Here is a 23,561-nt window from a genome sequence, read left to right on the forward strand (position 1 = left end):
TTGGAGGGATGGCCGTGTTTAACACTTGGATGGGCTCCTCGCTCTTCATTCCCGACATTGCAGCGCCAAGGCACAGTGTCATATTTCTGCCTCTGTAATTGTCATGATTCGGCACAGCTCCAGAGAAGCGCGTTCGCGACGGCAAGCTGTAAGCCTCAATCAAGGGCGTGCCGAATACCCAGAAGGAGGGAGTCATGATCCGTTCTGTAAGGTGGAAATTTGCGTCCCGTTTCGCCGTTGGCTGAGGTGGTGCAGGTTCACAAGATGGTTACCAAGTTGCGCAACTTGAGGTGAGAACATCAATCCACTGGACTGCGGCTCACTACTGCGATGGCCCGTGGTCGGCGGGTGGCCGTGGATACCGGCACGGAATACGAATATACGGGGATATACGGAGATATACGGGGCAGGGAGGGGAGCGGAACGGCACCGCCGTACCAGATTGCCGGATTGCCGTTTTGGGTAATTCTCCCCCTCCACTTACACCGACGCCGGCCGATCACGGGCCACTCAAGTGCTAACTTGCGCCCTGCATCCTCAACCAATCTACTACCCGTACTGGCTCAATATCGTCAGTATCAAGAATGGGCGAAGATGTGGTTATGAGAATCATGCAGCAGATGCCCTTGTTGGACGTACAGGCCAGGTAACGCCTACAGCGAGGGCTTCATCTCGTTGACTTTTGGCACAGTAGGGGAATTTAACCGCTGCCAGAGGGTCACGTGTATACACGTGGAGCGCCACTCAGACCCCGACCACGAGACTGCCAACTTGTGAGTTGCTGGCGCGATTCTGCGACTCTGCGACTCTGCATCTCTGCGTCTCCGCTCCTCATCCATGTTCCACGTGGAACACAATCTACGAGCGCACCCACATCCGCACCCACAGCGACCCCGGTGGATAATGTAACTTCTGGGCGCCAACCCGTGGCTGTAGTCATGCCCAAATCGAGGACCGTCCCGTGTCTGCCCTGCAAAGGTGCGTGTTGGAGCTTGGCAGCCCCCAATTGCAGTTTCTGTCGCTGATAATTCTCGCAGAAAAGCACCTCAAATGTAGGCCTTTGGATGCCGCTGCCACCTCTAGAGGTTGAACCTTGTAGACTTATGAACCGCGACAGGTGACGGCCAGCGACCAGTATGCCAGCGATGCCAGACCAAAAACTTGGAGTGCCGGCATCACTCGCAGGCCACCGTCTTTGTCCACTCGAATGAAGACGACTTTTCCGAGGACCAGGAATGGGTCACCAGCCGGGCCGACAGATGTGAGCCTCTTGACAGTGAAACATCTTAAAAAGTGCCATTCTCATCGCCATCATCACCTATAGTCTGCTTCGATTTCTGCACGCCCAGCGTGCCATCGGACTCGGACACCATTCTCTCCAATCTTCCATCGTCTGTTCCACCTCCGGCCTCGATCCTCATCTCCGATACCGAAACGGGGGACTCGACTCACTCGACCCACTCGACTCATTCGAGTCCCGATGTCTCTGCCGGGAGCCTTGGCAGCAACCTTCTGCCCTCAGTGGTCCTGGGGCAGCAGTCCCATCCGTTGCTAGCAGCCGTCAAGAATTCCAGTACGGGAGGCTGCCGCCCGTTTCCCCTCGAGGACCTGCAGGAGGCCTGCCTCCTCAAGCATTTCATCGATCATGTTGCTCCATGGGTACGAGCCTTGCCAAACCATGTCCTACCACCCCCCTTCTTTTAGGAACCCTCCCCCGTGTAAGCTGATTGCCGAAATCAAACCCCACAGTTCGACATTGCCGATCCGGACCGCCACTTCCAGCTCGTCGTCCCCATCATTGCGCGCTCCCAGCCCCATCTGCTCAACGCCATCTTTGCCGTCTCTGCGCGCCACATGACAGGGGATCCCCGGCCGTCCTCTCGGTCATCGCTCTCCAGCGGCGGCAGCGGAGGCGTCACCTTCGAGGGGCGCCCGCTTCCTACGCTGACTCACCTGTCCGCCGTCGAGTACATGCTGGAGTGCCTCCCCGCCCTGCGCCGCTTCCACGAGGGCCCCGACGACGGGTACCTGGCCAGCGTGGTGGTCACGGCCGCCATGCTGCGGCAGCTGGAGCACATCGACAAGGAGAGCACCAGGCTGGGGTCCAGCCCTGGCCGGCAGTCGGTGCTCTCGGGGGCGCAGGACGCCTTCCTGCCGCTCATCAACGGCATGTTCCGCAGCCCGCTGTTCACGCCGCTATTCCACCGCAGCGGGCTCGTCCAGGCGGCGTGTCTGATGGTCCTGCGGCAGGAGATCTACTACTCGATGGGCGCGCGGCGGGCGTCGCAGATGGTGGCTGCCGGGTGCATTGCCACGACTTCTTTTATACACGAGGTGACGGTGCACATGCTGCAAGTCACCCAGTGGTGCTGGGGGAAGAGGGGAAAGGTTGAGTGGAGTGAGTTGCTAGTTCTCAAGGTGCCTCGCTGTTGGTAGGATGCTGACATTGATCAAGATCGGTTAATACAACAGCAGGAACACATTGAACAGAGCAGCCTCCTGGGCATCCAGCCGCTGTTCCAGCAGCCAGCCGACGCATCCCGAGGAGAGATTGTGCCCACCATTTGGTACAGCTCGCGGACCGAGGTATACTGCATCCAACTCGCCATGATGGCACGGTCAATACTGACCCTCGAAGGTTCTAACCTCAGGTAAGTCTCATCTTGCTCCATGCATAATTTCGAAATCAACACCAGCTAACTCCTCCCCTAGGGCCGAGCCGGAGGCTCTCCCACGACCAGAGGCAGAGAAGGAGGGCAGGATTCTCATATCAGAACTCTACGGCATTGCGGCGGGGTTTGCTGCGTCTCCCCATGCTATTCTCCACGCGGCCATGATGACTCGGCTCTACGGCTATTTGTTCACAGATGAGGAGGAGAGGCGTGCTTTCCAGTCCCTGGCGGGGTCGCGTCTGAGGGCGCCAGACGTCTGGCCGTTCGGTAATCCCTCGGTCTTTTGAAATGAGCCTTCAAGTACACAAACACGGGACACGTTTCAAATGATCATAAATGATGAAATAATCACGGCAAAATCAGCACCTCGTCTGATAATAGCCAGTCTCCGTACATGCGAATACAAACGGGTAGAAACTACTACTATGTAAGGTATTATGCATATACCGCATACGAGGGATCATGGATTACGGAGATTACAGAATACAGATGAGGGGTTGTTCAACTAACCCTCCCTCCCCGTCACGGCCCCCTCTCCTTTGGAAATCCCAATTCAAATTTCAACCCGTGCCAGTAACTATCACCATATGATTGGGCAATTGTACGTATCCAAGGAAATATGAAGCTCATTGTTGTCGGCGCCAGCGGTTTCGTGGGCGGCCAAGTAATTCGCCATGCGCTGAGTAAGCCCGAGATAACCAGTATCGTTGGTCTCAGCCGAAAACCCCTCGAGTCCGTGCCTGAAGCCGAGGGCTTGGCCACGAGGTTCAAGAATGTCATCGTCCAAGACTACGGGGTGTATCCCGAGGATGTGATGAGGGAACTCGCCGGGGCATCAGCTTGCATCTGGTATTATTGCATGGGGTTAGGCGGCGCATCCATAAATGGGGCACTAACATCCGAGGACAGGACCGTCGCCATCAAGCCATACAATGGCGAGGAGATACCGTTTGAGGAGATCAAAAGGGTATGCCAGGACACGACAATAGCTGGTCTGAAGGCCATGCATGATGCTGGGCTAGCTAGGCCGTTCCGGTTCATCTACATGAGCGGCATATTTGCCGAGCGCGATCAGACAAAGACACCAAAAGCAATTCCTGAATACTTATTGATGCGGGTAAGTCTATCCTATGAGAGTCCCGAGGCCCGAGGCCCATAGACGCCATATGTTCTAATTCTCTCCACCCCCAACCCCACCAGGGAGCCACCGAGAACCAGATTCTGAAGTATGTGTCTGCCCACCCAGGGGAGATGGAAGCCTGCGTCGTCAGACCGGCCGTTATCTATGCTCCCTGGAAGCCCCTATTGCACCCGGAGTTTGCCGAGTCCATGGGGATCGTGCATGTGGATGAGGTGGTGGCTGCTATGCTGCAGCAGGCCATTCATGGGATTGAGAAGGAGCCGCTCCTCAATGACGACCTGGTCAGGATCGGGAGAAGGGCTCTGGCGGGGGAGTAACGTCTTTGATTCTATTTTGAGACGGTCTGCTAGAAGTAATCCGAACCTACTGGTTACATCTCACGGTTAATACATGCCGCAAGTACAAAATTATATCGACAAAATTGATAGCTTGACCGAAAAAGCCATTGTTTATTATAGAGGGGGTATATATATATATATCTGTGGTCGTCTCATGCGTGGGACTGCGACTTAGAGGAGGCACGAGACGAAGCTCAAAATCGGAGTTTATAGACGAGGGGTCGCCAAAGGCAACTAACCCTTATAGCCGTACCCTTTTTCAGGGTCGTCCCCTTAGTTCTAGTAATTTCACTCTGAATATTTAGCCTTGAGAGTCACCTCTGAAAGTTCCCAACAGCCCTCGTACGCAACCCCAGTCGATAACCTCGTCCATCTGGGCTTAATCATCGGTCATAACTGGGATAACATGTCACAGAAAAGACAGCAAGATCTCAATATCAGGATTTATTAATAACGAAATGCCTTTGTCTTGGAATACATATTGATCAGAGTGTGCAAAGAAGGCGAGATTTATACTTGACCAGTATTTATCCATAGGCGTATAGTCATGATCAACGAGCGACTCGGGGGATTCGAAAAGCATGGCCCGTCTTATTTTGAGTGGCGGAATAATGGCGTAAGAGGTCATGAAATGACACAATTTCGAAACTCTATTTGATCGTGTCCCCCGAGTTATGATACTACCTATGTATCCGTAGCAGCTTTGACATACCCGATGATCTAGGCGATGTCGTATTAGGGGATTTTAGCGCTGCAGTTGGAGGTGATGAAACCAATTTATTAACTATAAAATAACAGACCTAGGGTCTCTTTGAGGGAAGACACCTGTTCCACGGAAACGGCCATCATCAATCCAAATATACCACTCGAGTTCATCTTGCTGAGGTAATTGCCCTACTGAGTCCCCCACCTCTAGATCTTCTCCAGAGAGGAGCACGGAGCACGGAGTTCTTCAGAGAAGATGGTATAGGCTCTCCGTAAATATAGGCTCTGAAATAGTTAAGCCACAGTAATGAACGTGTATGTTGATTCAGTGTTGAATTAGGAACATGGAACGCCGATATCGACATGCCGCAGGGCACTAGTCTGGAGGATTCAGTGACTCGTCTCGAAGGCGAGAATAAGAGATTTCTCAACTTTGTGAGAGGAATGCTGCGATAGCCCCCCGAGGACAGGAAGACAGCTGCGCAAGCTCTCAACGACCCCTGGCTTCTGGGTGAGTGAATAGCCAATACCATTGTAAGGTAATACTGTGTTTTGGCATTTCCTCACCATTGCCTTTCTTTCACAATGTTCAATATCCTTACGGGGAATCATTACCAACACATTATGATAGAGCAAAATGATAATATTTAATAGACGTCTCTCATCAATTGAACAACCATCCAACATTGCATTTATGTCAGTTACCCGAAACTATACGGTCGTCTCCAAAGATACTCCTATTGATATGAAGACGCTGCCTTAGATCTCAGGAGCCGTAATGTGGACGGCCAGGTCACCGTTGCCCGAGGCGTAACCCTGTCCCTGAACAGTGTTGTCTGTGCGAGTGCAGCTATCCATGATGGCTCCAGCACCGCGTGCAACATCAGAGCTACAGAGATGAACATTATTAGCCCAAGCCATGATCGTAACATCTATGCGTGTGGTGGATTTGTGACTTACCAGTACGACGAGGTACCGGGGGACACTCCAGTGATACCAACAATCTGAGCATTACCGATGGTGCAGAAGTTGGACGCGCCGCCGAAGACGGCACTGCATGACACGGTGCCGAGGGCAGCGAGCTGGTTGATGCAAGCAACTGCGTCGGGGACCTGCGTTTCTGTGTTAAAGAAGGGTACATCGTTATGGTTCATGCTAACACTTACCCAAGCCGGCGGCTTGGTGTCGCAGATGATACCGTCCCGCTTGAAGAGATCGTTCTCAGTGGTGACTGCAAGTATTTGTTAGCCATCTTTGCTTCATATGTATCGAAATCCTCTTTTACTCACGAGACCTGGTGCCCTTCTCAGCAGCCTTCACCGCCTCTTCGGGAGAAAGATGATCACCCTCAGGATCGGCGAGGATATCCTCAACCCACTGTTCGAAAGAGAAGCCTTCGTCCCGGGGGATGACCGCAGGTGCGGACGGCGAGACGGCCGGGGCGGCCGCGGAGAGGGGGAGAAGGACGGCAAGGCCGAGAGCCGCAATCGAGAGGTTGACCATTTTGAAGGCGTTGGGATTTTGTTGGACTTGGGAAAATGATGGAAAGTAATGGAAAGTGATGATGAGGAATAACGTTCCTTGGACCTTTTCGTCAAGCTCCTTATATACCCAGAGTCAAGGACAATCCCCTCCCTTCCTTGCTTACCAGCCTTGATGACCCTCTGAAGCCGAAGACACGATGCTCGTGAAGCATCCACAGCTATCATGGCACTGCCTCCTTGAAAGTGCCTTGGAATCAACCAACCAGATCATAACCCTATCAATTTGTGGTGTGAGACCGGGAGAGACGGCACCCAACAACAACATGTGGTTTGCCCAGCCTAGCTATCACCAAGGAACCATTACCTATAACGATGAGCCCGTAGCCTTATCTTGAAAGGGATTTATCAAAATACCCTACCCCCGTATAACATTTGTCCCCTGGCGTCGGAAACTAGTACCTGATGCTCGCCCAGCCCTCTGATCATGGAGCCGTTATTTATAGATATGTGGGGGAGCCTCGACCATGGGGCAGACATGGTAATACCAAAAACAAGAGCTACTAAACTGCTAAAGGGAACCCATGACGTTGATCCAGGGTCCTTCTCCAGAGCGAGAGATTCTGGGCGTCAACCGAGGACATAGTGATACCTAGATACGAATAGGGAGACACCGAAATGAACATTTTGTTGTCGCCAATGATGAACACAGGCACACACACTCAAATTCTCTTTTCCTTTCTCTCTTAGAGAAGGCCGATTTTGTTTTCTCCGTCTTCTGTCTGAAGAACGGTTAAAATATTTTAATCCTAAACCACAGAGGCCCCAGACGATGAGATGGTTGTGGATCATCAGACTCGAGCTGACTGCAGTAGTACCTATTAGTTCAAGTAGATGGGTATTCTTAGACTGTCATATGTGCAGTCCTCTGGTCTTCTACGGATACCGTAAGCACTCGTCTCTTTCATACACCTTGGCGCGTGTAAATGATTGGGACTGGGTCTCCTCCACGAAAACGGGCGGGGGTTTGGCCTGTTAATGATTTTGCTATCGATATAGAGCATCTACTAACCTCCGTGGGTAAGCTCTTTTAGGGAGAAAACGCGCTAAGGTGTATGAAAGAGATGGGGCTACTCCTCTGGTCTGGAACTCTGGGTGCCGGTGTATCCGCCGAGATCTTTTAACGCCCAGCCCAGTTCACGCCGTCGGGCAACACCCACCTGTGTGAAACATCTTCACGTCTCTGGCAGTTCTCATGAGGAATATATTATATAGATTAGCGAAGCCCAGTGATATAAGCCACATGTCCACCTATCAGATACGATAAATCTGGCTGGTTGGGACTGATATCGACGACGTTATAGATGGACTCGGTCCGTCGCCCGTAACATTACGACTTGGTGTCTTATTTCATCTGCCCATTCTTTATTCCCCGAGCTCTGTTTGGCGCCAAGGCAATTAGAGACTTGTTTCTCATTTCTCATCAGGCCAAGGTAGGTCCACTCAGCCATTTCAATAGTACTAAATAGCGGTCAGTGGGCCTACTGAGCCGCGACCGCAGCACTAACCGTGTGGGACGCGAGGTTTGTGCTGACGTGAGACGTGAGGCAAATGGTGATGTGTGCTGTGTACTTGGGCCTACATAATACTATTATGTTGCACCAGAACCAACCGTATTAGTACTAGGATACGCGGTTGGGATACGCGGCGTTGTGGACTTGTTGGATAATGACTGGTCTTTGCGCCAATTTAGCTTTATAAATACAACTGCACAACACCATCATTCTCCCTGGGAGTCATCCAGCTTCAACGTAACGACCATGGGATGTGTGCTGGGAGTTGTGTGTTTGGTTGCATCTTGCGATTCTCACAGCTCAGCCACTATAGATCAATGTATGTATGTATGTCTGGACGAGTCACAGCGGCGAGTGAGTCACCATCAGAGTGCGGATAGCATCGCAAAACCAATACCTATATAATGTATTTGAAATCCACGAGTCCTTCATGAACTCGATGTTTTGGCATCCTCAATGAATCCTACTATGGCATCAAAGACGACTACCGAGTCTGATGAGATGGACTTGCTCAACACGCCCGAGTTCACCGCCCACGTCAAAGACCTCCTCCAGCGGCATCATGTCCCTGGCCTGGCCATTGCGACAGTTCGCAATGGCACCGTGACCTCAGCTGGATACGGGTGGGCATCTCTAGACCCGCCTAGGGAATGCACAGCAGACACTTTGTTCGATATTGCGTCAGCATCCAAGTCCTTGACGGCGGCCTCGGTCGGCCTCCTGGTCGAAGATGAGAAATACCCCCAGGTTCAGTGGGAAGCGGCCATGTCGAGTCTGTTGCCCGGCGATTTCGTCATGCCCACCCAGGAGCAGACGGACGGCGTGACGGTCGACGATGTTCTTAGCCACAGAACGGGAATGCCCTCGTGAGTACATGTAATTACCATGTTGAGCTTCTACGCAAAATTGACCTCGGCGCTGCAGGCATGACAACTCTTACATGGGACAGAGAGCCAAAGAGCCAGATACGCCGAGGTCGGTGACCAGAAACCTGCGCAACCTGCAACCCGCAGCGCCGATACGGTCCAAGTACATGTATTGCAACATGATGTACACCGTGGCCACCGACCTCGTGGAGGAGATCAGCGGACTCGAGTTCCCGGATTTCCTCGACGAGCATTTTTTCAAACCCCTGGCCATGGACTCGTCCAATGTGCAGCCGTCGCGTGCTCGCGCCAGAGGCTTGGGCGACCGCATCGCCCCTGGGTATTTCTGGGACAAGGAGTCGGGCGAGTACAAGGGCTGGGAGAATCCCTCGACCCCGGAAGCCCAGGGGGCGGGATCCGTAATCACCAGTGTCAACGACTACATCAAATACGTCAAGGCCATGATGGACCGCGAGGCGCCATTCACGGAGGGGCTGTACAAGGGTCTCATCAGGTCGCGGTCATTCCAGGATCCGGAATACAGGCACCAAAGTCCCCATACCTCTCCCACCTTGTACGCTGCCGGGTGGGAGCTCCGTTGGTACCGTGGCCGCCTGATTGTTAGCCACGACGGAATGATTTCAGGATTCGGAACAACCCATTTCTTCTTGCCCGAGTTCAAATTCGGTGCCGTCATCTTTGGCAACGCTTCCTCGGCGTGGGAGGTTGCGTTCGTCCTGGCACAGGAGCTGATTGACGAGGTGCTCGAAGTGCCGAAGGACCAGCGTGAGGACTGGAACAAGGTCGAAGAGGAGCTCGGAGGGGGCGAGTTCGATGACGATGATCTCGAGACAGTACAGAAACGCCTCTGCCCCGGTATCAAAGAGCCAGAGCCACTTGAAACACCCCTGGGCGCCTATACGGGTGACTATTGGAACCTGGGCTACCACGGGATGAAGGTTGAGATCAAGGAGGGGCGACTGTTCATCGATGCCAAAGATCGCTCAATGGGCTTTGAATTGTCCTTCTCGCACGTCTGCAACCAGACCAAGTTTGTTGCCCATCTCGCCGATGAGTTTACCGGTGGTGATATCCCCTTCAGGGCGGAATTTGAACTGAGCGGCGGCAAGGCGGTAAGGATGGGCCTTCATCTGGAGGCGGGCATCGAAGAGTATATTTGGTTTGATAGATTGGATTGAGTGTCGTTTTAGGACCGCATAAATACTCAAAAAATGCCACGCTGTACTAGGGTTTCTCTATCGAAAGGCAGCTTTAAGGTCCTCCGGCCCTTACAGGGCAGTAGGCATCATTGCTTACTAGGTATTCAGCACCCCAATCCTCATCATTAACCCTACTTCCCATATACCCTATAACACAGAGTAGACATTGGAATACCTCATTTTTAGGACGAGCCTTGGGGACGCGATCTATCTCAGCCCCTGAATTTGACATGCCAGCATACCGTACAAAGACTGCCGTAGGATAAAGATGCTTATCCCGTACTGTCTGATATGCCCGTCGAACAGCGCCGGGTACCGGCTCCGGGGGATGGCCTGCCCGTGCTCCTCTTCCCTGGCGTCACTCTTGCTGTGTTTGATGTCGTACTGTGCCTGCTTCATGGGCAGCGCCATGTAGGGCGTGCGCTGGAAGAGGACAAGCTCGCTGGCCGCTTGGCTGAGCTCCTGGACCAGCTGCACGCCCGTCGACCCCGTGCCGATGACGGCGACCTTCTTTTCGCGGAGGTCCGGCTCCTCCTTGGGCCAGTACGAGGGATGGAACCACGTCCCGCGGAACTTGTCGATGCCCTTCCAGTCCGGCGTGTGGCGCTCGGCCGACACGCCCGTGTTGAGGAGCAGCTGGCGCGCGCGATACATCTTGCCGCAGCGCGTGACGACAGTCCACGTCGCAGTATCCTCGTCCCACATCGCTCCCGTCACATACGTGTTGAACTCGGTGTCGCAGCGCAGATTCCACTTCTCCGCCACGTAGCGGAAGTAGGAGCGCAGCTCGGCGCCGCCGGGGAACCGCTGGGTCCAGGACCAGCCCTTCCAGAGGTCTGGGTCTGAGAACTCGTAGTGCGGGATAGTGCTATCGACACGTGCGCCCAGATACCGGTTCCAGTACCAGACACCACCGTAGTCAGAGGCAAAGTCGACGAGCTTGGCCCGGTAGCCTGCGTCGCGGAGGTGCTTGAGCTGATAGACGCCGCCAAAGCCGGCGCCCACGATGAGGGCGTCGATGACGTCTAGGACGGCCATGACTTGTACAGTGCTGGTTTCAGAGACTATTAGGAGTGGAATTAAAGAGTAAAAATATGTCGGGGGAAATGGTCGAACGGTCTAAGCCCAACACGGGATATCATATCCTTTCTATATCCCCCGAGGACAGACCACAGACCTCGAACTGGGGAAAGAAAAGGGGTGGGCAAGAGTTGATGCCAGAGCGTTGCAATGTCGCCAACTAAAGTCAAATATGTGAATTAGCCGCGGTGGAAGGCTCAGGGAGCAAGAAGATAATCCGGGTAGTGGTCCCCAGTCTACTACTATGCATGATCCAGATTTCCAACTCCCCAAGCAAGACCGAGAGGTGCGGGGCGTGGGAGATGCCGTCCCAAGTCGCATCGGGCCCTCCACTATCTACGGCAGAGATGAGGGGAAGCCTTCAGCCCTTGCATAATATGGCAAGGTTTGTCGGAATCCAGGCAGCTGACGGGCTACCAGCCGTTGGATATGGGGCAAATGGGAGGGCTCTAATATGAGCCAGTCGGGCATCAATGGCATGTAGGCTCGGAACTCTCCGCGAAACCAGACACGGTGTGGAAGTATTCGAGTCTCGTTTTAAAGTTAGGCGAAGAGGATGATTCCCACCGAACCGGGCACATGTACCTGGAAAGGTAGAGGAATCAAGATACAATGGTGGGACAGCATGCTGAGTCGTGACTCAAGGTAAGCAACCCGTCTGTCTCCCTATCATAGAGCTTCCCTGTGTTGCCAAAGACTCCCAGCAACTAACATTCAACATGCCTAACTAAGTATAGGAGAGCCTAGGAGGTGCTATGCCCGTCCTAGATGGTACACCGAGGAGATGCGTGTCCAGTTCACGGGCCTCACCGACGTCCTCTCCCCCAGATTGGCTCACTGCTTCTGGTCATTCCCTCTCTTCCTAAATCGGATTATTTCATCAGAAATACCACTGCCGGCATGAAATCGGTCATAGATCAAGTGTGATGAACGAAGAATCAGGCCTAGTACTGTGGATGTATCTATCTGGCAACACCCAGACTCCTTCTTGACTCCTTACATCCACATCATAATCTTGTCCATCCTCAGGTCTCCCCCCCCCCCCCCCCTTCCTATCCCAACCCCCCTGACGTAGGTACTCTCGCCCCGCAGCTTAGTACACCTTGTAGCTCTGGATCCTCCTGGCCGGGGACACCTTGTGCGAGCCCTCCCCGTTGCGGTAGCTGACCTTGCCCTCGCAGTTCTTCTGCGTGTACAGCTCGAACGTGTCGGCGAGCAGGCTGTCCTTGAACTTGGCCCTGTTGACCTTGCGCCCGCGGTCGTCGAGGCCGTAGTTGACGCAACCCGAATTGGTCGTGCCGTGCGATGTGATGGAGCCCCCCTCGGCGTAGGAGACGGTGAGCTCCCAGGCGTTGGCGCTGGAGGCGGCCAGGAGGGGGAGGAGGATGGCTGTGACGGTTGGGATCTTCATTGTTGATGGTGGATTGGAGCTGGGTAGGTTGGGGTATGTATTGGAAGTTGTAGTGGGTTGATGAGGTTTGAATTGAGGCCAGGTTGAGGGGATCAAGGGGCAATTTATAGACGGCCATTGAGTACTATTCTTGCCTGGCACAGTGACATAGGAAGGCGTCTCTCCCTACTGTACTCGTCCGTATAACTCGTAAGTCGCACTTCTAGGAATCTTGTGCAACCCAACTTTCAAGCTGAAACTATCCTTCCCAGCTGGTCTGATCATATCTGTATTTGGGTTGAGCTGACTACACGTGGTCGTACTCTGTGCCAGGCTGTGCTACTACTATGCAAGATTCGAAGGACGCTTGGTACTGCAGGTATCCGTGAATCGGCCATATGTTGGGCAGATCTGTGATACCTCAATGACAACATGCGTATTCTTTTGTAACAAACCCCAAAACAATAATGATACGACTTGAGTCATCTCGCCAACCCAAGCGGGTTCTAATCGACTTTTGTTCTGTATCCCGACCGAAATCCAATGTGTACTGTACTTTGTGCAAAATTGTGTTGCCAAACAGGCAGCTGAATGGCCTTCTCAGGTCGATTAAGAACCAACATCATTCCTCTCCATGTGACCACTGCTTGGCTATGCGATGTCTTGGCCTCTGAATTCCATGCCCGGCTTATACGTCCGGCTGTGCCTCTTCAGTACATGATTCGTCCGCCCTGCTCTCCCCAGGCTTCAATCTCAGCTTTGTAGATCAGCCGCAGTACTACGCACCGAGAATCCAAGACACCATTGTTACCCCTTGCGTCTGCTAGCATGCATCTGTGAGAACTAAAAAAAAGAAGGTTAAATCAGTCAGTCAGGCCCATTGGTCCCTGGGCACCTTGGCAGCTGGCTCGTTTCGCCGCCGGGCGTTGTGGTACCATGTAATATACATGCACCAGGAAGTGCAAGATGTTGCATCGCATTGCACATATTTAGGTATTCGCTAGCCAATACTGGCAGCTCGCAATGTTCTGGGTGTCAGCCGCAACGAGGCACGGTAGTGATTTGTATCGTGGGAGAGCAGTCATAGGTTCGCAACACCACACAGTCTACGGGCATATTGTTATACTGAGGTGGGAGTTGCGAAAGACGCCAAGATATACATATAGCTGGTTGCTGTTACATTGGCCCCTGTTTTTCAGCTACCTCTTCAGCATCCTTCTCATCACTACCTGCATTGCATCGAGCCAAGTTGTCGCTACAGGGTAGGTCCGGCCTCTGGGCACACAGGGCCATGTTCGAATCTAGGAGCCCTGGGTCTGCTATGTCTGAAGGCTTATTACAGCTGTTACGGTATCTTGACAGGGACTGTTCGGTCAAAGTGACCTAGACATATGCTCCTCAACGCCGTAGTCTAGCTAAGGGGTTTCTTAACATTGGTGGCGAGTATATTTCACTATGACGCTAGCTACGACGCTGGAGACTTGCTGCTTTGGGAGTTTGCAACCTATATAGGGGATGCTGGGGACTTTTCGAACTATGGACAGTCTTTTAGAATTAGAAGGTAAAGCTTTGTTTGAGTTGTTGCGGGCTTCTGGCGCGGACCTCTTGACAAGGCTGGCTGCGGAAGTATTACAAGCCTACAATTGAGGGGTTCTCCTGCAGTCACAGTTGAGGGCTCTAAGAAAGTCAGGTATCTCGTTACAGGTGGGGGACTTACCAGCTAATAATACGTACTCCGTACGGAGTAGTTGGCATTGTTGCTTTCGATTTCGGTGGCTGTGGAGTGCGGTTAATTTCGAGTTGCCCAACCCACACGAACTACCCGATGGCTATTATCCGTCGGCTCCTTGGCTCGCATAAATCGGTGACGCAAGAAGCCACCAACCACACATTGGGCCCAGAACTCGAGAATCGTGGGAACATGGCTAATTCAGGCCTTGAGGGGTCGGTGGAACTTGGAAATAGTACGGGTACAGTCCCTCCATTCGGGTGGTCGGGGAAATCCAGACCGGAGGCCCCTTATACTTAACCATGAAATGCTCCCATCTTGATCCACGGTGTAATTGATACGAACTTCAGCTACATGTACGCAGAGTCCTAGACACAAAACAACGGATTATCCTCCCGAACAACATCGTATAGCCTTTATATCCTAGAGGCCAGACCGCACCCATGGCCATCACACAGCGGCCAGTCATCCCCATCATCGACTCCCACGTACACCTGTACCCGGACTCAGAGACCAGCACCATGACCTGGATCAGCCAGGACCACCCCCTTTCCGGCCAGCACTCGGTCGATCAGTACCGTGAGGCCATCAAGGCATCAGGCCCCTCGCTGCTAGGCTTCGTCGTCGTTGAGGCCAACCGCGAGCACGACCTCGAGTCCGGCCAGGCCGATGGCTCGGGATGGCACGCCCCGCTCCAGGAGACCAGCTGGCTGCGCCGTGTGGCCCTCGGGGAGCCGCGTCCAGGCGAGGGACACGGGCCACAGGACTCGAAGCTGTGCCTGGGAATCATCCCGTGGGCTCCCATCCCCAGCGGGCCGGCTGTCGTCGAGCGGTACCTGGGGCAGGCCAGGGAGGCCAGCGGGTCGGCGTGGCCCAAGGTCAGGGGCTTCCGGTATCTGCTGCAGGACAAGCCCTGCCAGACGGCGACGAGGTGCGAGTTTGTCGAGAGTCTGAAGTTGCTTGGGCGACGGGGTCTCCTATTTGAACTCTGTGTCGACTACCACCGCAGAGGCCAGAGCCAGCTCGACGACGCTGCTGCGCTGGTTGCCCTGTCCCGTGACAGTGTGAGCGACGTTGACCAGGTGACCATTGTTATCGGTGAGTTGTCCATGAAGGTGATTCCGTCGTCTCCCGCTGACCAGAGTATAGATCACTTCCTCAAGCCAGACCTAACACATCCCGCGCGGCCATCAGACCCATCATTCGAAGCCTGGGCCGCCGCGATAGCAGCCATGGCCAGCTTCCCCAAGACGTACATCAAACTCTCCGGAGCCTTCTCCGAGACGTCCGACGCCATCAGGTCGCAGGACCCCCTGCGCGTGGCCGAGTTCCTGCAGCCGTGGTTCACAGTCATCCTCGACGCCTTCGGCCCGCGGCGCATGCTGTTCGGCAGCGACTGGCCCGTCTGCACCGTGGGCTTCCTCGACGACAACGACAACGCCTGGGGTCGTTGGCAGGAGGTCGTCCAGGGCATGTGCACGGCCGCAGGCCTGGGCGGGAAGCACACGGCGAGGATCTTCTCGGGGACGGCGAGGGAGGTGTACCTGGATGAGCGGTGTTGATACTTGGCGTTTTGAAAGACGACATATACTATACACATCATCATCCATCCATCCTGCTTAGCTAGTCCCCTGGCCGCCTCTGTCGACCTGCTTGCCTTGGGCCACACGCCCCGCCTCCCTATCCTCCCTCTGGACCTCCTCGAAGCTGGGAGGCGCGTCAGGCTCCTCGGGAGGCCGGATCCACGTCTCCTCCTTGGAGTCCTCCCCCTTCTCGGGCGGCGGCAGCGGCAGCGGTGGGGGTTCCATGTAATACGGCTCGGGGCCGCCCGGGGGCAGTACGGCAATCCGCTGGACCCTGCGGCATTCGAGCTCCTTTCCCACCACGTCGACCTGCAGTCTCCAGACGATGAGATGGTAGATGTCCAAGTCGTGGACCACCGGCTCGGCAGACAACACCCCCTTTCCGGGCCCCAGGACGTCGCGGTAGCTCATCCGTAGGCCGATGGCCTTGCCCACGTCGACAAAGTCGCACTTCTCGCCGCAGGGGATCTCGACAGCCGCATCCTGCCACTCGATCACCTTGTCCCTTCCGAGATAGCTCCTCCTGCGCATCGTGCCGTCGCGGCCCTCGCACTTGACCTCGCACAGGCTGCCCATCTTGACCGTCAGCCCGGCCAGCGTCACCCGCGGCGCGACGCCCAGCATGGCGGCACCCGACCTCTCCCACAGGGGCACGACGCGCACGCGGAACGGCACCGGGTCGTCGTCGCCCACGCGCACCACGGCCGGGGCCTCGACCTCGACGTGGAACCAGAAGACCGGGTGCGTTGGTGCCCCGAAGAAGTTCTTGACGCGGTAGCCTACCGACGGCCCTGCGTCCTGCATGCCCGGCACCAGGCGCGGGGAGCCGAACGAGCGCAAGAACCGCGCGTGCTGCAGCCTGGGTCCGTCTTCGACGCTGCGGCCGACCATGCCCAGCCCCTGGGTGGTGGTGTATGTCTTGTTGGACTCGCGGTCGCCCGAGACGTCGAGCTCGGCCTGGAGCCAGTAGTCGACGGCGACTTTGTACTCCTCGAGGTCTCCCCCCGCGCAGCTGGTGGGAAGGCTCAGGTCGTCGTGGAGCGGCTGCAGCTTGTCGCAGGAGGGGCTCCAGGGGGGGTGGTCGGCGTGGATGGGGATGGTGATGGCAAAGGGCCACATCTGGGGCTCGGTGAGCCCCCGGGGAATATGGAGCGGGCCCTCGAGGATGGTCTGCGAGTTCCTGGAGCTGTCGAGGAACTGGAAGGGCGCGCTACCACCGGGCCCGTAGGACCCGATGTTCGCCTGAGCCGCATCTGCCCCCGCCCAGGGAGCGGCCCTCCCGTGCAGCGAGATCCTGATGGAGGCATTGGGTGTGACGAGGGGAGTCTTGCGGTGGACGTATCCCACGATGGTGTCGCCGGGGCGGTACACGGACTTTCCATCCTGAAGAGTGATGCCCAGGATCAAGGACGTCGCGGAAATCGGCATGTTGAGTACTTGTATGTTACTGAGAACCTGTACAAGACGCAGCTTGGGCCCGTTATGGAGGCCATCAAGACTTAAGAGGTATCGCCGAGGCCGCAGATCAGCATCAAGCAAGGTCAGGCCATCGGGTTAATTGCCGGGGTCGCATGTCCAAGAGGTGTGAAGGTGTGATTGGCTTTCCCCTGGAAGATCTCACCATCTTTGGTGGCAGTGCAGCTAAGCCTCGCTGGCAGGATTATTCCTCTCCTAAGTATTATGTATGTAACAATGCCATATTTACTGTATACTACCTCGTACGTACAGCATAATACTACGTACTCCAGACTATGATGGACACGGTAGATATTACCAAACTATTGTATCATCATCAGGTGCGCCGTTGTTTTGCACATGGCGAGATCAATAATCGACATACCCAGGCACGAAAGCGGCACAGCAGTCAGCTCTAAGCTTTCATCTCCCAACAACATATTGGCCAGGGAAGCCCTGCGTAGTGTGAAATCCTCCAGGCGCCCCAAGTGCAAATTATGGTGATTTTTCTTTTCTACCAGAAGCACTCGTAGGGTTATTATGGAATAACAGCCAGACTTCGCTAGTAAAAAGCGGCTACTATATGGAGTCTTGACGATGGGTGGTCTCTCTTGCACACGGATAATACTACAACAATGAAAGACAACTATGTTTACATGCGTCAATTATCATTCGGATACAAGGATCGAAATCCGTGGTTTCCCCCTTGAGACTCTTATTAATATCCCTGGCAAGCAAAAGGACTTCAATCTTGGGCTGTCAGCATAACCCCGAAACGAACAGAAAAGCCGGGGCCGCCGAGCTAGAGACGGAGCTATACTAGTGATATCTAAAGAGTCTACACCCCAGAACAATACATTTCTTCGCTGACACCTTCTCGTCCAATTGACATTCCTTTGCCTGCTTCTCTCGCTCTCCCTCCGACTCGACGTCTACAAGAGTAATATTACTCGGTTCTTTCGTTACATTTCTTTTTCCCCAACGACCCTACGCGTACGTAACCCACCATGCGGTCGACATCATCGCTCGTTACCAGCGCGCTGGCCCTGGCCGGCGCCGCACAGGCTCGCTCTGCCACGCAGGTTCCAGCCTCGACGCCCCAGCCCGGCTCCGTGAGCTCGGTGGGGTGCTTCTCCAGCTCCGGCGGCATGGAGATCGCCTCGGAGAACCCCGAGTTCCTCTCCTCCGGGCCCTGCCGGCAGGCCTGCGCCAAGGACGGCTACACCGTCATGGCGCTCCACCAAACCGACTGCTACTGCGGCAAGGCGTACCCGCCCGAGGACTCCCTCGCCGAGGACGACAAATGCGACTTCCCGTGCCCCGGGTTCGGGGCCGAGGCCTGCGGGGGCCGCACCGAGCCGGGGTTCTACTCTGTCTGGAACCTGGGTGTGGATATGAATCCGGGCCACTCGGAGGGGGATGGGTCGGACAAGGAGGTCAAGTCGGACTCTGTTGGCACCAGCACCCCATCCGCGAGCCCCAAGCCATCCACCATTGAGCCTCCCGCCTCCCCCACGCCAACCCCAGTGCCCTCGGGCACCGCCACCGAGACCCCAGCGCCTCCGTCCAAGACTGGGGATGGGGACAATGGCAGCGCCGGCCTCAACTTTGCCGCCGTTCTCGGCACCGCCATCTTCGGCGCTGCTGCTGCTGTGGCCGGTGCTGCCTATCTCTAAGGTCGGGTCTCTCACCCATGATGGAATAAGTTCTTTGGGCTTGGGCAGCAACAAAAGAAGCAACTGGTAATATCAGCGGCCCCGTGTCCAAGAAAAACGAAGAACGGTTCCAGGGACCATGGCGGTGGGCGTGTGATCCGAATAGAGCACCGTCTTGTTCAATATTGTATCAACAAATAAGGACGCCATACGGATACTGTCGACTGGTACTCTGTACATTGTAATAATCGTGTTTGCATCGTGTAAAGGGGCCATCAGCTTCCACCGGAATAGCAGGGATTTCAGGGGGTCTGGCACGAATGTGGCGGCGGGCCATCACCACTTTGCAAAACGTGTCGGAGGAAACAAAAGTTACGTTAGCCCAGCCCTACAGAATCCATTATGGATGGACCTCTTGGAAGTCCTGGCTGTCCGAGTCCACCCCCTGCCCGGACTCTTCTTTCAGCCCCCTCGACCTTGGCCTTGCCCGCCTGATCGAACCACGCAACTTTCGGTTCATCGCGTCGTGAACCGGTCAATTTTCCAATATTCGGTTGCGCCAAGTTGGCCCCCAAACCCGCCGTGAGTCACGCAGCTCATCTCCTACCAATGCCATGATATTAAATACTACTACCCCCCTAACTCCCATCACTGCATCTCACAGGTCCTCCTCGTCAGCGCACATGTCTTTGCCGGGGCCCCCATTCAGGTGAAATGACCAACGTAGCTTGTCGTGAATGAGTCCATGGGTGGTGGCCTGTTCTCGTTGGCCCAACACGCACCGTGAATGACCGTGGGTGAGCATGGGTGAGCATGGGTCTTGGCGTCCAATATACGATGGAATAATAGGAGTAAGATGGGTTTATTACGATGACATCAACATTATCCACAAAGATTAGAGATATCGCCAAATGTGGTAATCAAAATCAATTCAACCGTCGTTCATGCTCTAAGCATCATCTATCTTAAATGTCCTCCATCGCAGGCCCAGGAGCCTGGAACCGAGCGGGGCTCAAACGGGCCTATTAATGTAATATATCTGCGTGTCGACCAACAGCCGACACCCTTTGGTATCCGAACCAATGCATTTCCATCCAGAAACGCCCAAAGCAGAGGCTGCAAAACAACTTGAATTCGTGATGGGTGTTATGTATAATTAAAATGCGCACCCCCTTTTGTCCCCCTTGCACCACGCGCGCGCGCACCACATGCTGGTCTTGGGTATTTCATGCTATTTCCTTTCGTGATCAAAAAGTTGTACATCCAGAAGTGAAAAGAAACAGGGCGTAACCAGGTTAGGTGCGGGCTTAGAGCAGCTGGGCGACCACGACAGCGGCGACACCAGCAGCGGCGAGGCGGCCGAACGAGGCGACGACGCCGGCGGCACCATTGTCAGGCTTCTCCGAGGGAGCAGCGGTGGGGGTGGAGGTGGGCTCGGCATTGGTCTCCTCAGCAGTGGTGGAAGGAGCGGGAGTGCTCACGGTGCTCTCCAGAGTGGTGGGCTCAGGGGTGGTGGTGGGCTCCTCGGTGGTAGGCTCAGCAGAGGTGGTAGGCTCGGCAGAGGTGGTGGGCTCGGCAGAGGTGGTGGGCTCAGCAGTCTTGGTAGGCTTGGGCTTGGGCTTGGTGGTGGTGGTCTCCTCCTTGTCGTCGTCATTGTCACCACCCTCCTCAGAGCCATCACCCTTGACAACCTTGATGCTCTCCCAGCTGCCGGTCTTGTCGGTCCAGACATACTCCTTGATATCATCCTGGGAGGGGGTGTCCTTGCCGGCGTAGTCGACGATCTTGATGGACTTGTACCAGGCGTTGAAGGGAGCCTTGGAGAAGTCGGTGTAGCCACCGGCCCACTCAACAGTGCCCTCGGGGGAGTTCTTGCCGCCACCGACCCAGGTTCCGATCTTGACCTCCATGGGGGTCTGGGGGAAGCGGCTGCCGCCCTGAGCGTCCTCGTAGTTCAGGGTACGGATGAGGTTTCCATCAATGAACCAGTTGATGGCCTTGGAGGTCCACTCGACCTTGTAGACGTGGCTAGAGGTGAGAGGGCCATCGACGTCGTGGTACTCGACACGGTCGTAGGTGGTGGTGTCACCCTTGCCGTAGTAGTTGGACTGGACCTGGGCGTTGTCGCCGCCAACCCACTCCCAGTCGATCTCGTCGAGATCAGCCGACTCGAGGACGACGGAGGTGACGATACCCTGGCCCTCGGCGGCCTGGAGCTCGACCTCGAGGATACCGAAGAACATGCGCTTGTGGGTGGCCATGGTAGGGGCATTGGACTCCTTCTCAATCTTGAAGAGAGCACCCTGCTCATCGTAGGTGACGGTGGTACCATCGAGGGCGAAGAAGGCATCACACTCGCCCTGGCTCAGGTTGCAGTCAACGCCATTCTTGCCGAAAGCGGGATCAGGCTTGCAAGCTGGGCACAGTATTAGCAAAAGGGTCACAAAGTGCCACCATGATACTCAAACATACTCTTCTCGAGGGGATCACAGTCGGTGAAAGTCTGGGCAGAGACGAGGCGCGTGGCGGCGAGGGCCACCACGGCCGTGCTGAGAGCCTTGCTGAACATTATGTCTTGGTGTGATTACCGAGGCTTTTGAGTGGAAGACGATGGTTGGTGAGATGAAGCAGTTTGCAGAAATAGAAGCAAGTACGATGGGAATCGAGCAGGCACTAAAGCGAGAGAGTGCTGGCTGCTGATTAGCGAGAGACGATGAAGTTGTGAAAGGAAAAGGAAGTGACTGGTCAGGCCAGGCAAGAGGTTTTGGATAGAAGGTGGGCAGGAGAGGAGGAAGGAGGGCCGGGTATGTGAGCGAGCGCACCGTCATGTTTTATTGTGCTCGGCGCTGGAGGGGGGCCCAGGACCAGCAGCCAGCCATGGGCTTGGAGGGCCGTCAGGCGATGGTGCCCAGGCAGAGGTGCCTTCGGGACGATCTACGACGGGCGCGCGGCCTCCACTGTGTACAGGTGCGTGCAGGTGGCTCCCAAGTTGCCACTTGCCGGGTAGGCAGGGTAAATGGGTGGGTCGTGGGTCGTGTTGGACGGTTGGCCTCGCTACGCTCGTACCTGGCCAGTTGCTGTCTTTGGCTGCGAGCCAAGCGGCGCCACCCATGATTGGCTGTGGCCGGCTTTTTCCCCGACCGCCAAGCCTTGGAGGACCCCCTTTGCGTCCCTTTGTGGTCTTCCCCTGGTTTCCCCCTAGCCCCAGCCCCCGGCGCGCCCCAAGTCTTCCTTCGCCTAGGCCCGCTCCTATCCTCCTGGAAACGATCCTGAGGGACCAGCGATGAGACCCTGGCCCCGCTGCCTTTGTCCGACGGTGACGACCTGCTCCCACTCTGGGGGCTACGAGTAGGCTGCCATTTGCTGGTTCCTGGAAGCCTTCAACCAACGGCTAACCGCCATGAGTCGCCGAGACAACCACTGTTTTTCGCATTCCCGGCATGGGTGTCTTGAGGTACGGGCACATTCGTATTGATGACGCCGTGTTGATTGGGAAGTAATATTCGTCCCGGCTCTGGTTTGCCTGTCCGCGCCCCCTTTGGCGCGCCAAGCACGATAGTTCCAGCCCGCTGTATTTTGGGGGAGCGGCGTGAGGGTTGGGCGCCCGACTGGGTGGCCCACCACCACCAACAGACCGTGCCTCTCCCAAACGTTGCACTGGCTGGCGACTGAAGGAATGCCTGTGTTGACACTGTGGTAAGACAGGAAGACGACGCCTGTCGCCTGCATGCACACCCATGCTGCAGCATAAAATTACGGCGCTCATTTCAAGGGCAGGCACATCGTCCGTTTGTCATTGTGGGAATTGGAAAAATGCCTTTCTTTTTCACTCGGCAGAGGGGATTTGTCTCTGGTGGCATGGCTGTCGATAGTGTCGACGACGCCAAGGTGCCTATCGCCCTAGGACGACCAAGACGAGGTTGATGAATGGTGATGATTGCGTAATGCTCCACCAGCGGCACCAGCACACGCCAGAAAGTGGTCTCGGTCCCGTGAGATCTTTAGTTTTGATTGTTGCACTCGGCCGGATTGGGCATGGACCGGGTGCCGTCCATCCGCAAGAATGGCCGAGGCTGCCAGTTCTGCGACGCGACTCGCGCCGACTCACGCCAGACGACTGTCTCGCGCGCCGTCGACCCGAAACCTTTTGCACCACGGCCACAGGTATTGGCACCGCGCTGACAGTCCATGAAACAGCCAGATGGGCACCATTCCCCATGATCAGCATCAGTGCAACAAGCCAGCGGCGCCGATCGGTGGAATCCTCCAACACTCGAGAAACAACGAATCCATCCATCCTCCCGTGTCGCGCCGAGTTGCTGACAGAGAGAGACACCACCACACCGACCAGGTCGGTTCACTCGGTTGCTGGCTGTGCGTGGTGTGCTTGGTGTGCTTGGTATGCTTGGCGCCACAACAACCTGGCGACTCATGCACACCTGGCACTTGGGCAGCGCCCAGAATAGCGTCGCCGTGGCCTCTGCTGACTGCTCGACTGCTCGTATTGCGCGGGGCTGTGCGAAATGACTTAGCCCCCCTCGTCGGCGCCCGCGCAGGCCTCGTCCACTAGTGATGGATCACTGGATGGCAAACACGCAAATGCCAGCAGCAAGTGGTTGCAATTTTGGAACGGCATTCCCGCGCACGGGTGACGGGTGGACGTCACAGGGCC

At 55.5% G+C, this 23,561-nt stretch overlaps 10 protein-coding genes across 10 annotated transcripts; 5 read left to right on the plus strand and 5 right to left on the minus strand.

The window, feature by feature from the left end:
- Positions 1 to 938: 938 nt before the first annotated feature.
- On the plus strand, positions 939 to 2,959 carry ACO1O0_006883 (Zn(II)2Cys6 transcription factor domain-containing protein; the record flags this gene model as incomplete). Its single annotated transcript, XM_083196261.1, has 7 exons — positions 939 to 978; positions 1,038 to 1,052; positions 1,118 to 1,261; positions 1,325 to 1,659; positions 1,750 to 2,398; positions 2,456 to 2,651; positions 2,713 to 2,959. 7 exons carry the CDS (start codon positions 939 to 941, stop codon positions 2,957 to 2,959), a joined length of 1,626 nt encoding a protein of 541 aa, XP_083047469.1.
- Positions 2,960 to 3,291: 332 nt separating this feature from the next.
- ACO1O0_006884 (uncharacterized protein) lies at positions 3,292 to 4,130 on the plus strand (the record flags this gene model as incomplete). Its single annotated transcript, XM_083196262.1, has 2 exons — positions 3,292 to 3,789; positions 3,873 to 4,130. 2 exons carry the CDS (start codon positions 3,292 to 3,294, stop codon positions 4,128 to 4,130), a joined length of 756 nt encoding a protein of 251 aa, XP_083047470.1.
- A 1,485-nt stretch (positions 4,131 to 5,615) lies between these two features.
- On the minus strand, positions 5,616 to 6,359 carry ACO1O0_006885 (uncharacterized protein; the record flags this gene model as incomplete). Its single annotated transcript, XM_083196263.1, has 4 exons — positions 5,616 to 5,745; positions 5,817 to 5,968; positions 6,023 to 6,087; positions 6,146 to 6,359. The coding sequence occupies 4 exons, from the start codon at positions 6,357 to 6,359 to the stop codon at positions 5,616 to 5,618; spliced, it is 561 nt and encodes a 186-aa protein (XP_083047471.1).
- A 2,020-nt stretch (positions 6,360 to 8,379) lies between these two features.
- ACO1O0_006886 (uncharacterized protein) lies at positions 8,380 to 9,976 on the plus strand (the record flags this gene model as incomplete). Its single annotated transcript, XM_083196264.1, has 2 exons — positions 8,380 to 8,777; positions 8,836 to 9,976. The coding sequence occupies 2 exons, from the start codon at positions 8,380 to 8,382 to the stop codon at positions 9,974 to 9,976; spliced, it is 1,539 nt and encodes a 512-aa protein (XP_083047472.1).
- A 228-nt stretch (positions 9,977 to 10,204) lies between these two features.
- ACO1O0_006887 (flavin-containing monooxygenase) lies at positions 10,205 to 11,035 on the minus strand (the record flags this gene model as incomplete). Its single annotated transcript, XM_083196265.1, has 1 exon — positions 10,205 to 11,035. The coding sequence occupies one exon, from the start codon at positions 11,033 to 11,035 to the stop codon at positions 10,205 to 10,207; it is 831 nt and encodes a 276-aa protein (XP_083047473.1).
- Positions 11,036 to 12,170: 1,135 nt separating this feature from the next.
- On the minus strand, positions 12,171 to 12,488 carry ACO1O0_006888 (uncharacterized protein; the record flags this gene model as incomplete). Its single annotated transcript, XM_083196266.1, has 1 exon — positions 12,171 to 12,488. One exon carries the CDS (start codon positions 12,486 to 12,488, stop codon positions 12,171 to 12,173), a length of 318 nt encoding a protein of 105 aa, XP_083047474.1.
- Positions 12,489 to 14,639: 2,151 nt separating this feature from the next.
- LRA2_2 (amidohydrolase family protein) lies at positions 14,640 to 15,758 on the plus strand (the record flags this gene model as incomplete). The annotated part of the gene is made up of 1 exon (XM_083196267.1): positions 14,640 to 15,758. The coding sequence occupies one exon, from the start codon at positions 14,640 to 14,642 to the stop codon at positions 15,756 to 15,758; it is 1,119 nt and encodes a 372-aa protein (XP_083047475.1).
- Positions 15,759 to 15,815: 57 nt separating this feature from the next.
- On the minus strand, positions 15,816 to 17,207 carry ACO1O0_006890 (uncharacterized protein; the record flags this gene model as incomplete). Its single annotated transcript, XM_083196268.1, has 1 exon — positions 15,816 to 17,207. One exon carries the CDS (start codon positions 17,205 to 17,207, stop codon positions 15,816 to 15,818), a length of 1,392 nt encoding a protein of 463 aa, XP_083047476.1.
- Positions 17,208 to 18,241: 1,034 nt separating this feature from the next.
- wsc1_1 (WSC domain-containing protein) lies at positions 18,242 to 18,910 on the plus strand (the record flags this gene model as incomplete). The annotated part of the gene is made up of 1 exon (XM_083196269.1): positions 18,242 to 18,910. The coding sequence occupies one exon, from the start codon at positions 18,242 to 18,244 to the stop codon at positions 18,908 to 18,910; it is 669 nt and encodes a 222-aa protein (XP_083047477.1).
- A 1,286-nt stretch (positions 18,911 to 20,196) lies between these two features.
- Positions 20,197 to 21,458, minus strand: ACO1O0_006892 (concanavalin A-like lectin/glucanase domain-containing protein; the record flags this gene model as incomplete). Its single annotated transcript, XM_083196270.1, has 2 exons — positions 20,197 to 21,305; positions 21,362 to 21,458. 2 exons carry the CDS (start codon positions 21,456 to 21,458, stop codon positions 20,197 to 20,199), a joined length of 1,206 nt encoding a protein of 401 aa, XP_083047478.1.
- Positions 21,459 to 23,561: the final 2,103 nt, after the last annotated feature.

Source organism: Amphichorda felina, assembly GCF_050947745.1.
Source record: "Amphichorda felina strain 45539 chromosome Unknown scaffold_7, whole genome shotgun sequence".
Classification (NCBI taxonomy): domain Eukaryota; kingdom Fungi; phylum Ascomycota; class Sordariomycetes; order Hypocreales; family Bionectriaceae; genus Amphichorda; species Amphichorda felina.